Source organism: Microcaecilia unicolor, chromosome 1 (assembly GCF_901765095.1).
Source record: "Microcaecilia unicolor chromosome 1, aMicUni1.1, whole genome shotgun sequence".
Taxonomy (NCBI): Eukaryota; Metazoa; Chordata; class Amphibia; order Gymnophiona; family Siphonopidae; genus Microcaecilia; species Microcaecilia unicolor.
The window spans coordinates 703,374,756-703,387,169 of record NC_044031.1 but is presented as its reverse complement, the minus strand read 5'-3'; the positions used below and the strand labels follow the sequence as shown (position 1 = coordinate 703,387,169).

The 12,414-nt window shown below is 39.4% G+C and overlaps 1 protein-coding gene across 2 annotated transcripts in view; it reads left to right on the top strand.

The window, feature by feature from the left end:
* The window catches only part of LIPC (lipase C, hepatic type), a 165,778-nt gene that overhangs the window by 114,353 nt on the left and 39,011 nt on the right, over positions 1-12,414 (top strand). For both annotated transcript variants that reach the window (XM_030188843.1, XM_030188837.1), the window contains exon 6: positions 3,010-3,252. In XM_030188843.1, the coding sequence (XP_030044703.1) occupies positions 3,010-3,252 (243 nt within the window). The remainder of the gene's footprint in view (positions 1-3,009; positions 3,253-12,414) is intronic.

Genomic DNA, 12,414 nt, shown 5'->3' with positions numbered 1-12,414 from the left:
AAAGTTTAATAGTAATATTTATTCAAAATTCATTAATAGTTTTTGTGCAATATTTACCTATAGTCTTAGTAACAACACTGATTTATATAAGAAAGAGAAATATTTTAGTATTATAGACCTGGATTCAGGAGGGATTTTAATTATTTATTATATTTATGGTTTTTAATGTTTTTAACTAGTTATAGAAAATTATGGTTTTTAATGTTTTTAACTACTTATAGAAAATTCTTAATGCAATAAAATCATTAATTGCACTTTAATAAATAACTTATTCATATTTACTGGTGTCTGTTCTTTCAATAAATGTAACATAAATTGATTCTCTTTATAGATATCAAAACTTACCTTAATTTTCATCCAGTGACACCTTTTATGGATTAGGTATTTTCTTCTGTTCATCCTGTTGTCAGGTTCCCAGGTTCAGAGCCCGCAGGGACAGGCTCTGGAGCAAATGTGAGCCCTTGGGCTGCTGACGAGGAGCGACAGCAACAGACAAAACCCACCAACCAACACTAGGCTAGCACACCGGCACAGGCAAGGACTGCAGGCGCCACCCAGCAAGCCGGAACACACGGACTGGAACTCCCTGGACTGGAGTACACCGGACTGGTCCACACCAGACTGGTCCGCACTGGACTGCAACACACCGGACTGGAACACACTGGACTGGAGTACACCGAACTGGTCCGCACTGCTTCACCTGCACTTAGCCACTGTCCCCCAGGAGTTGAGCCCCTGGGTTCAAGCAGTCAGCAGGACTTATCGGATACAGGATAACACAGGGGCTGGGATACTAGAACAAGCTTGACAGGACCAGGACCAGGAATGGGACTAGGGCTGAGGGACCACCTCAGACCCTGGAATACCATGCAAGCTTGCACAAACCAGGAACACAGGGCCAGGACAAGACGGAAGTGCTCCCAAGCACCAAAAGGAAAGGCAGGGAAGCCCCCAGGGGAAAGCAGGGAAACCCAGCAATTCAGAAGTGTTCCTATAGCGTAACCAGACTGAAGTGCTCCTAAGCACCTAACCCAACAGGAGTGCTCCTAAGCACTCCACTAACAGAAGTGCTCCTAAGCACTATACTAACAGAAGAATGCCTAAGCATTAACCTAACAGAAGTGCTCCTAAACACCAAGCTACAGCAGTGCTCCACAGCACTAAACTAACCAAAGGGAAGCGGGAGCCACAAGGAGAAAGTAGGGAAGCTAAACATATAAACTAACAAAGGTGCTCCTAAGCACCAAACTACAGTAGTGCTCCAAAGCACTAAATTAACAGAGGTGCTCCTAAGCACTCCACCAACAGAAGAGCTCCTAAGCACTAAACTAATCAGGAGTGCTCCTAAGCACTCCACCAACAGAAGTGCTTCTAAGCACTAAACTAAACAGGAGTGCTCCTAAGCACTCCACTAACAGAAGTGCTTCTAACAGCACCAAAACCAGAAGTACTTCTAACAGCAAAACAGAAGTGCTTCTAACAGCACCAAAAGGGAAAGCAGGGGAGCCACAAGGAAAAAGCAGGGAAGCAATACACATAAGTCAAAAGTGCACACTGCACCAACACTAACCTGGACCTAAAGCAAAACGTTGCAAAGGCCAAGGCAGCAAGTTCCCAGGTGGCTAATAAGCTCATCACAGCTGGGCTCAGCGGCAGCAATCACAAGGCAACTACGGGTGAGGCTAGCTGCCAAACTTCCACACAAGACTGGAAGGCTAAAATATCTGGACCGGAATGAAAAGAGTCTGGAAAGTCTATGGCAGCCACCGGTTCTGGCCACCAGAGGGCAAGAGGAGCACAACCCAAGGGAAAAACACCTGTATTCTGTGGGCTAAATATAGTTTAGGTCCCGGCTACATATACGACTACAAATAAAAAGGTTAATTGAACAACCTGTGTGAAGCTCATAGATACAGGTGACATTATAATAAAGACTTCTTGATATCCTCTTTGAATCCACCTCGCTTTTTTGTTACTACTTACTATTTAATATTCCTTACAATGTTAGATTGCAGTATCTAAGTTGGAAATATTTGGGGGTTTCTTTTCAGTATGTGACGAATATTTGTCCTGTTGTCAAGGTATCTTGATAATTATTGTAAAATTATAAATATACAATTTAAAAAACAGTGCTCAGAAATCAGTGCTAAGTACTATTCAATAAAGGGCATTGCAAGCTGAGCAATGCTTACAGAATAGTGCATAGCACCAATTCCTGTGCCCAAATTTGGGCTCTAGCATTTACACCAGCTGAAATCTGGTGTAAATATCAGCACCCAACTCATGACATTTGGGCGGGTAAATGGCACTATTCTATAAGACTGCGTGCAAATTTTCAGAACGCTCCAACCAGCCCATGTCCCTCTCATGGCCACACCCCCTTTTGATTTGCACTCAGTGGTGTTATAGAAGAGTGTGCAGGCAGATGTATGTGCAAATCCAAATTAGTACCAATTAACTTCAATAACTGATTGTTGATGTCAATTAATTGATAGTTAACAGCTCATTAAGGGGTCCTTTTACAAAGCGTCGGTAAGCCCAATGCGGGCTTACCACACGCTAACCCAGAACTACCGGCAGCCCAAGACAGCCACCAGCAGCAGTTCCGCCTTGAGTGTGCACCATTTCCAGCACGCTGGAAATTTTTATTTTATTTTATAGTGCAGTGCTAACCCAGTGGTAATCGGGCATTGCCACATGGTAAGAGTAATCTTACCACATGGCCATTTTTTTAGGGGCTTTTTACCTGCTGCGGTAAAGAGGGCCCTGGCGCGTGGGAAAAACAGACCCTGCCTCTACCACAGGGCCCTTTTTCCCACAGCTTGGTAAAAGGACCCCTAATTTGTTTGCATGTGTATCCTAGATCCACACCCAAATATAGGCGCCACACATAGAATCCAGAGGAATATGTATTAGGTTTGTGAAAAAAGGGTCTCTCCTGTACTCTGTGCAAGGCAAAGTTAATCTGCTTGTTAGAAGTTCTAAAGCACTGATGGTGGTGTTTTACAGGAATCACACAAACTGTGAAATGTGCTCACGAGAGGTCAGTCCATCTCTTCATTGACTCTTTGCTCCATGATGATAAGCAAAGCATGGCCTACTGGTGCAATGACATCCACACCTTCGACAAAGGAATCTGCTTAAGCTGTAGGAAGAATCGATGCAACACACTGGGATTCAACATCAGACAGGAGAGACCACAGAGGAGCAAAAGATTGTACCTAAAAACTCGAGCACACATGCCTTTCAAAGGTTAGTGACTAAGGGCTCTTATTTCTTGGTCTAGGTAACTTCATCTACTCTAGTTTCAAGACCAATTGCAATTCATTAGCATCAAGACAGAACATATTTAAACACAAACAAATACAGCAACTAACCTTGTAATATGGTAGGGCAGAGCATACTGTGAAGGTAGAGAATATTCTGGGAAGGGGCCAATAATTTTCAACAATTCAAAAAGTGTCAATATTTCACAATAGTAAATATGCCTCAGTATTTTACCGAAATGATAAAATGAGGCATGAGGAAAAGGGCAAACCAATATTTCACTATAGTGAAAATTTCACAGTGCTTTACCAAAATGATGATACAGTATTTGGACTGTATCCAAACCATTATCCTGAGTGAGGGATTTATACAATAATGCCTGGCACACAACAAGTTTGTTTATTTATTTAGTTGTGACATTTATATCTCACATTATCCCAAACAAGTTTGAGTTCAATGTGGCTTAATAAAGAATAATGTATAAGAAAGTAATTTGTTGTAAGAATCGAATTTTACAATACAGTATCATAAACGTGCTGGGATAGCTATGGATGTTTAACATTTAGAAAATCTGTTATGAATGAGAAATTGTACATGAAGCAAAGAGAAGGTTAATGGTAAATAGAGTATTAACCAATTCAGGTAATAATTAGTTGTTTGAGATATGGTTGTTCTTTGTGAGGGCTTGTTTGAATAGGAACAATTTGAGGATTTTGCGGAATCTAGTGTATTCCTGTATATTTCTTATTTTGGGTGGTAAAGAGTTCCACTATTATGGAACTCAGGTGCACTGAAAAATGGCCTGTGGTACCATAGGCGCGTGTTTTGAGCACGTGCAGATCCATTTTTCAGCACACCTGCAAAAAATGCCTTTTTTATTCTTGTCGAAAATGAACGTACAGCAAAATCAAAATTGGCACACGTCCATTTTGGGTCTGAGATCTTACTGCCAGCCATTGACCTAGCGGTAAAGACTCATGCAGTAACTGGGTTGTAATGACCTGCACGCCTCCAATATGTGCATCTGAAAACAATTTTTCATGTGCGTGTATCGGATGCGCACCAAAAATGAAATTACCGCAACAGACACGTGGTAGCCGGGCAGTAATTCCATTTTTGCGCAAGTTAGGCACATATAGATGCTTACACAGCTTAGTAAAAGGGCCCCTAAGGGACACTTTTGAAAACTAAAAACTTGCTGTCAGCAAGAAATGTAAAAAATGTAAAAAAGTAGATTGTCAGACAACATACTGCAAAATTAAATCATAGAATCTATTTCTGGAGCATGTGCTCAAGTTTAACACAACAGCTGAATTTGAAAGGATTTGGATGAGCTTCTGGAGGCCAGACAGATGTACATATTATAGGATCTAGCATATACTTCCAAGAGACTCAGACATTATGAAATCTTCAGCATCCAGCTACAAAGCAGAATCTTTTCCTTCCATTTTCTTAAATATTTCAGTTAAGGCAATTTATATAAATTCTTACCTTTTAAAGCTTTCCAGTTTTATAGGAAAGAAATGCTTAGTATTTCTGTGTCGAAGAAATGCAAAGTGATGCACTTAGGGAGTAGAAATCCAAGGGAGGCGTATGTGTTAGGTGGGGAGAGCCTGATAGACACGGACGGGGAGAGGGATCTTGGGGTGATAGTATCTGAGGACCTAAAGGCGATGAAACAGTGCGACAAGGTGGTGGCCGTAGCGAGAAGGTTGCTAGGCTGTATAGAGAGAGGTGTGACCAGCAGAAAAAAGGAGGTTTTAATGCCCCTGTATAAGACATTGGTGAGGCCCCACCTGGAGTATTGTGTTCAGTTTTGGAGGCCGTACCTTGCGAAGGATGTTAAAAAAATGGAAGCGGTACAAAGAAAAGCTACGAGGATGGTATGGGAGTTGCGTTCCAAGACGTATGAAGAGAGACTTGCTGACCTGAACATGTATACTCTGGAGGAAAGGAGGAACAGGGGTGATATGATACAGACGTTCAAATATTTGAAAGGTATTAATCCGCAAACGAATCTTTTCCGGAGATGGGAAGGCGGTAGAACGAGAGGACATGAAATGAGATTGAAGGGGGGCAGACTCAGGAAAGATGTCAGGAAGTATTTCTTCACGGAGAGGGTGGTGAACGCTTGGAATGCCCTCCCGCGGGAGGTGGTGGAGATGAAAACAGTAACGGAATTCAAGCATGCGTGGGACAGGCATAAAGGAATCCTGTGCAGAAGGAATGGATCCACAGAAGCTTAGCTGAAATTGGGTGGCGGGGGGAAGAGGGGTTGGTGGCTGAGAGGCTAGGATGGGGGAGGGCAGACTTATACGGGGTCTGTGCCGGAGCCGGTGATGGGAGGCGGGACTGGTGGTTGGGAGGCGGGAAATACTGCTGCACAGACTTATACGGTCTGTGCCCTGAAAAAGACAGGTACAAATCAAGGTAAGGTATACACATATGAGTTTATCGTGGGCAGACTAGATGGACCGTGCAGGTCTTTTTCTGCCGTCATCTACTATGTTACTATGTTACTATGTGTCAAAGAGCTATACAAGACCTAATGATACAGATATATAATTTAACTTAATTTCACATGTACGTTTTTAGGTTACTTAACCAACAGACGCTCAAGGTGGGAAACAATAAAGGCGTGATCATTGATATTTACAGCTTCATCATAGCAAAAATTCAAGAAGAATGTCTATTTCAAATAAAATCAATACAAATATTTGAAAAAAAGGCCAAGTTTTTAAACCACACCTAAAGGCAAGATAACTTGTGATAGTTCTCAATTCCATTGGTAGGACATTCCAAGCCACAGGACCTTTGCCTATTATAGTTCGATTTCTTGTTTCTATCAAACAATATCTTTTTGCACTCAGCACTGAAAGTTTGAGCAGAGAAATAAAGCAGGTAAAATATTCAGGAGAAAGGGCATATAATATTTTTAAAATAAAAATTAACAATTTAAACTTTACCCTAGCCTTCTCTAGAAGCAAGTGGAACTTAATCAAATATGGAATCACATGTTTTGTTAATCCGCCCCCCCCCCCCCCCCCCCCCAGCACAAGCTTCACCGCTGTATTCTGTAAAACTTGAATTCTATGCAATTGCCTTTCTGGTAAGCCCAACAATGTTATATTGCAATAATCTTCATGTGATAAAACTGTTGCTTAAGCAATCAGTTGTAGGTGTTGAGGCTCAAGAAAAGGCTTAAGGTGATAGATCACCTTCAGATTGAATAATTCCTTCTTTATCAATGTATTTACATGCTTTTAAATAGTCAACTTAGAATCCATAAAAAGTTCTAAAATCATTATCTCAGATTTCAATGATATCGCTGAGCCTGCCAGCCTAAAAAGATTGTGTGTAATTTCTGCAGATCATCCAAGCACCCACAGAAAATTAGTTTTGGCCGGATTTATTTTCAAATCATTTATTTAACATCCATAAATGTATGTATGTATTTCTTCTTTCTGTCTTTCTGTACTGCCCAAATCTGACTGAAAGGGCTAGGCGGTTTATAGGCTAAAATAACACAAAAGAAAGGAACTCCATATAAGGTACTCATCCAAGACCATCCAGGTACAAAATGTCATAGAAAACAAACAGATGTAAAGAGGCTTATATGAGACACACCTAAGATCTAGAAAGTTAACAAGGTTTTTGAATGATAAGTCTGAATCACAGCCACCTGCGGTATTTCATTATGCTGCTTTATCCCTCCTTGACTCTGATGAAGCCAGAATGAACGGAGAAACGGGTCCTGTCAGCCAAGGGAGTGTTTGTTTTAATAGCAACACAAATTTGTGACTGAAGGCGTTCTAAAGTTCATGACTCACTTTGGGGCCCTTTTAATCCGCGTAGGCATCTACATGTGCCCGACGCGCGCCAAATTGGAGTTACTGCCCAGTTACTGCATGGCCCTTGTGGTAATTTCAATTTTGGTGCACGTCCGCTACAAACATCTGAAAAATATTTTTTTTTCTGATGCGCAGAGCTACGCATGTCAAGCGGAATTTGATGCACATAGACCATTACCGCCCAGTTACCGCATGATACCTTACCGCTAGGTCAATGGCTTGCAGCAAGGCCTCAGACCCAAAATGAACGCACGGTAATTTTCATTTTGACGCACATCCATTTTTGGTAAAAATTTTAAAGGGTATTTTTTGTAGGTGCGCTAAAAAATAATTCTGTGCACACCCAAAACACGCGTCTACACTACTGCAGGCCATTTTTCAGCACACCTTAGTAAAAGGACCCCTTAACGTTGATTATGAAGATTGAATTTTGCCTGTTTTGGAATTAACAAGACTGAAGTTTGTTCTTTTTGGCTGCTGAAATTTATTGAAAAACAGCATGCCATTTCAGCCTTTTTGTATTTTTGGGACTGAGTGATTTTTAAGCACAATTGTATATTAAAGATGTAAAGGATGTTTTACTTGTTGAGAGAGACTATTCTTTGTATTTTGAGTGTTCACTTTTTGGTGTTCTCCTAATTCATCCTTTTTTATTTTTATTTGATTTGTGATTTTAAATGTTTTTTTTTTTTTTTTTTATTTTTACAAATTTAACATTACAGTATAAGATCTCAATCTTGGTTCAGAAAAGTGTTTAACAATATCAAAATCAAAGAGGAAGAAAAAAAATATTTATAAACAAATTCACACTCAAGTCCACAAGTAAGCAAATCCAAGCTTACCAATAACAGGAATTTCAAAGAAGAAAAAAATTATAGGTTATAAGCATGTAATATGAACAGATATTTTATAGTTAGACTCCAACTGTTCGTTTCGAGGATATAAAATATGTCAAATGTGAAGGTTCAACAAAAATATACTTAGATAAATTAATTCTAACAATATATTTGCAAGGAAATCTTAAATGAAATACTCCTCCCCACTGAATAACACCGGGTTTTAACAACAAGAAATCTTTATGTCTTTTTTTGAGTCTCTTTTGAGATGTCTGGAAACAAGTTTATTTTCAAGCCTAGAAAAAGTTTTTCCCGGTTCTTGAAAAATAACCGAAAAAGCCACTGCTTATCCGGAATAAGAACAACAGTGGCTACTAATGTAGCCAGTTGTACTTGTTCTGTCTCTGAGGTCTCCAAAAATGCTGTTAAATCCAATGGTTCTTTTCTCTCAGTCTGAAGCGTATCCTTCGAAGGTATATAGTAAACGACTAAATGGTGGTAAACTTTCTTCCGGGATTTCAAAAACTTCACGTAAATATCGCTTTAACATATCAATTGGTTTTGTCATTCTCCCTTTAGGAAAGTTTATGAATCTTAAGTTGTTATTTCTGGTAAAGTTGTCATATATTTCCATTTTCTTTTTTTTTTTCTTTTATTTATAACCATTTAAATTTTTACAAGCGATAAAACAACTTGCCAGAAATACAGAGAAAGAAATATATAGGAATTATTTCAGTCAGGTAGTTCTATTATCTTCTTTAGACCACTAAATTCAACGAGAAAATCATAAAATTACGGTCCACATTACCACTTAACATCACTGACCACGAAAGATTTATGGACTGCATAGACCCAACCCCCAGTGAATACCCAGCGGATCAAATTTGGAACAGTTTCGATTTATTAACCGAAAACACTATTTCTCAAGCAATCAACAAATTTTCAAAACCCACTCCAAATTGGACACCTGTCCCAGTTATCTAGTAAGGTCCACCCCCAAACGCTTCATAACAGAACTTACGACATACCTGAACTACATGCTACAACACGGACTCTTCCCCAAAGACAAAGAAAACATATTACTCACACCGATACCCAAAGACCTAAAGAAAAAATTAAAAGACACGGCCAACTATCGACCAGTGGCATCCATCCCCCTGATTGTCAAAACAATGGAAAGTATGGTAACACAACAACTTACCAACTACTTAGACAAATTCACAATATTACATGAATCAAAGTCAGAATTCAGATTCAACCATAGTACGGAAACAGTGATAACCACCCTCATAACTAAACTCAAACAACTAATAGCAACAGGGCACAGTGTGCCACTCCTCCAATTCGACATGTCCAGCGCATTTGACATGGTTAGCCACCAAATACTCTCGAACATCATAGACTACTTCGGGATTGGAGGAAACGTACTAAAGTGGTTCCAAGGATTCCTAAAAGCTAGAACCTACCAAGTGATCTCAAAATCAAAAACGTCAGTACCATGGACACCAGAATGTGGTGTTCCACAAGGATCACTGTTGTCACCAACCTTATTCAACCTAATGATGACACCTCTAGCTAAATCGTTATCCAACCAAGGTCTCAATCCATACATTTATGCAGATGATGTCACGATATACATCCCGTTCAAGCATGACCTAACAGAAATTGCAAAAGAAATCCAACATAGCTTCCAAATAATGAATTCATGGGCGGATGCATTTCAATTGAAACTAAACGCAGAAAAGACACAATTATGCATATTTTCAAAGCACTTTGGGAGGCTAAGTTCCATAGGTTTCTATGGAACTTTGGGAGGCTAAGTGCTTTGAAAATGAGCCTCATAGTCTTATCTTATCCTCACAATACAACTCAAACAAAAACAATACTATATACACCCCAGACTACACTCTTACGGTCTCCGATAGCTTGAAAACTCTGGGAGTTACGATTGATCGAAATCTCACACTAGAAGACCATGCAAAAAATACAACAAAGAAAATGTTTTGCGCCATGTGGAAACTTAAAAGAATCAAATCCTACTTCCCAAGAGACACATTCCGCAGCCTAGTACAGTCAATGGTGTTAAGCCACCTAGACTACTGTAACGCAATATACGTGGGTTGTAAAGAACAAGTCATTAAGAAGCTTCAGACAGCCCAAAATACGGCAGCTAGACTCATATTCGGGACAGCAAAATACGAAAGCGCCAAACCGCTAAGAGAGAAACGACATTGGCTTCCACTAAAGGAACGAATTGCGTTCAAAGTATGCACCATGGTACAAAATTATACATGGAGAAGCTCCGGCCTACATGGCAGACCTCATAGACCTACCTGCTAGGAACGGTAAAAGATCAGCACGTACATTCCTCAACCTCCATTATCCCAAATGCAAAGGATTAAAATATAAGTCCATTTACGCAACCAGCTTCTCCTACATTTGCTCACAGCTATGGAACACACTCCCAAAGACCATAAAGACAACGCAAGATTTAACCATCTTTCGTAAACTACTGAAAACGGACTTATTCAAAAAAGCATACAACAAACAATCGTTCTAACTTCTAAACAACAACAATGAAGAATAAGATTGAAATGACATAATCACTGCCCAACACTATTACTCTCACCATAATACCGTCACCTGAGCAACTACATAAAGCCGACACCTACACAAGACCACATTGTATTCTTCTACCACATATATACGCACTTGATTGTAAAACCACGTGTTTTTTTTGCCTCGTCTTTCCGTTATTGGAGTCCCAAATACTGGAACATGTTACCTCGTCACCTTAAAACTCAAGTGGACCATGCCCTTTTTAAGAAGTTGTTAAAGACATTCCTCTTTGCTAAGACTTACCCCTCAATTTACCATGTTGATTAAAGCATCCCTTGTTCCTTACCCTATCTAGTTCACTTTGTTAGTTTCTTCCCTCCTACTTACTTCTTTATGCTTGCCTAAACTGTTAAGTCTGTACTCTTATTTAATTCTCTGTAAGCCACATTGCGCCTGCATGTGTGGGAAAATGTGGGATATAAGTCACAAATAAAAAAAAAAAAAAAAAAAAAAAAAAACAAGTACGCAAGTACACAATGCATTCTTCCACCATGTATGTACACACTTGATTGCAAAATCATGTGCATATCTGAAGTCCGGAAATGGCAATCGCCATAACGGCAAATGTAAGCCACATTGAGCCTGCAAATAGGTGGGAAAATGTGGGATACAAATACTACAAATAATAATAATAATAATAAATAGGGAGAGTGAAACAAGACAAGGAGATCAATTAAACAGTAAACAGAAAAAAAATGTGGAATTAACCTGATTATCCCCAGATATTAGTCGTCTAATTCATTATTCCACATTGATCATCTGGTTGGCTTCTTCAAGGCCAATACGGTGTATAGTCAAGTCATTTCATTGAAAACATACTTATTATCCAATATTAGTTAGAAATAATACATCTGATTACACTCTCTCTTTTAAAAACCAGAAGTTATTTAACAATACATATACTTAAGTCTCTAATTCAAATCCCACTGATTAAAGTAATCTCAGTTTTCACAGGCTTCACTCCTTTTAAAGTAATAATTGAGGAAATATTTCTGAGGAAAACTTTAGGAGTCATACCCGGAAGTCTGGGAAAAACAATAATCTCGATATTAATCATCTATAATAATATTCATTTTATTATTCAAAGTTTCTGGTCTATTATCATTTTCAAAATTATAACCACTTCTTGCTCATGTAGAATCATTTGTTATATCAATTTTTCACTCTCAAAGGGTTCAGTTAAATTGTCCATGTAACTCTCTAATAAAATTATATCTGAAACAAAATTATTTACTGCCACCGTTAGGTCCCGAAGCACCTTCCAGTTTGTATTCAATGTAACCTCCACGGGAGCCAAAAACTCCAAGTTGATTTCTCTTAGGTGTTTAGGAGTGGTTCCGCCGATTCGGGTTCTGCTGTAAACGTCCTCTGTTTCAGCACATGCCTCTAACTCACTCCTCCACTCCTTTGGACATGGTGGTTGAATAATTCTGGAGCGATGTCGACGCTCCTTCACCAGCGCTAATCAAAGGATTCGCCAACCCTTTCATCTGTGGGCAGTTTGTCGTGCAGCGGTCCCGCACTTGCTGCTCAGGGGACAAAACGCTGGCCATCGGTGGCTGTATTGATAGAGAAAGTATAAGTTAATTATAGCAGAATAATAAAAGAGATAGGTAGGTAAAGATGGGGAAGAGTGGAGGGAGTAGGAGAGGTATGAGCAAGGGGTAGATGAGCATAGAGATTTCATTCAGTTTATCTGACTCATCAGCTTTGAATACTTTTTCAGAAATACAATTAGTTTTTAAGGTAATTGTTGATATAAACTGAGAGATCAAGTCCCATAAAGAATCCAATGTTATCTCTGCTGGTTTCTTCAATATCATCGGAGGAGTATCAGCCAA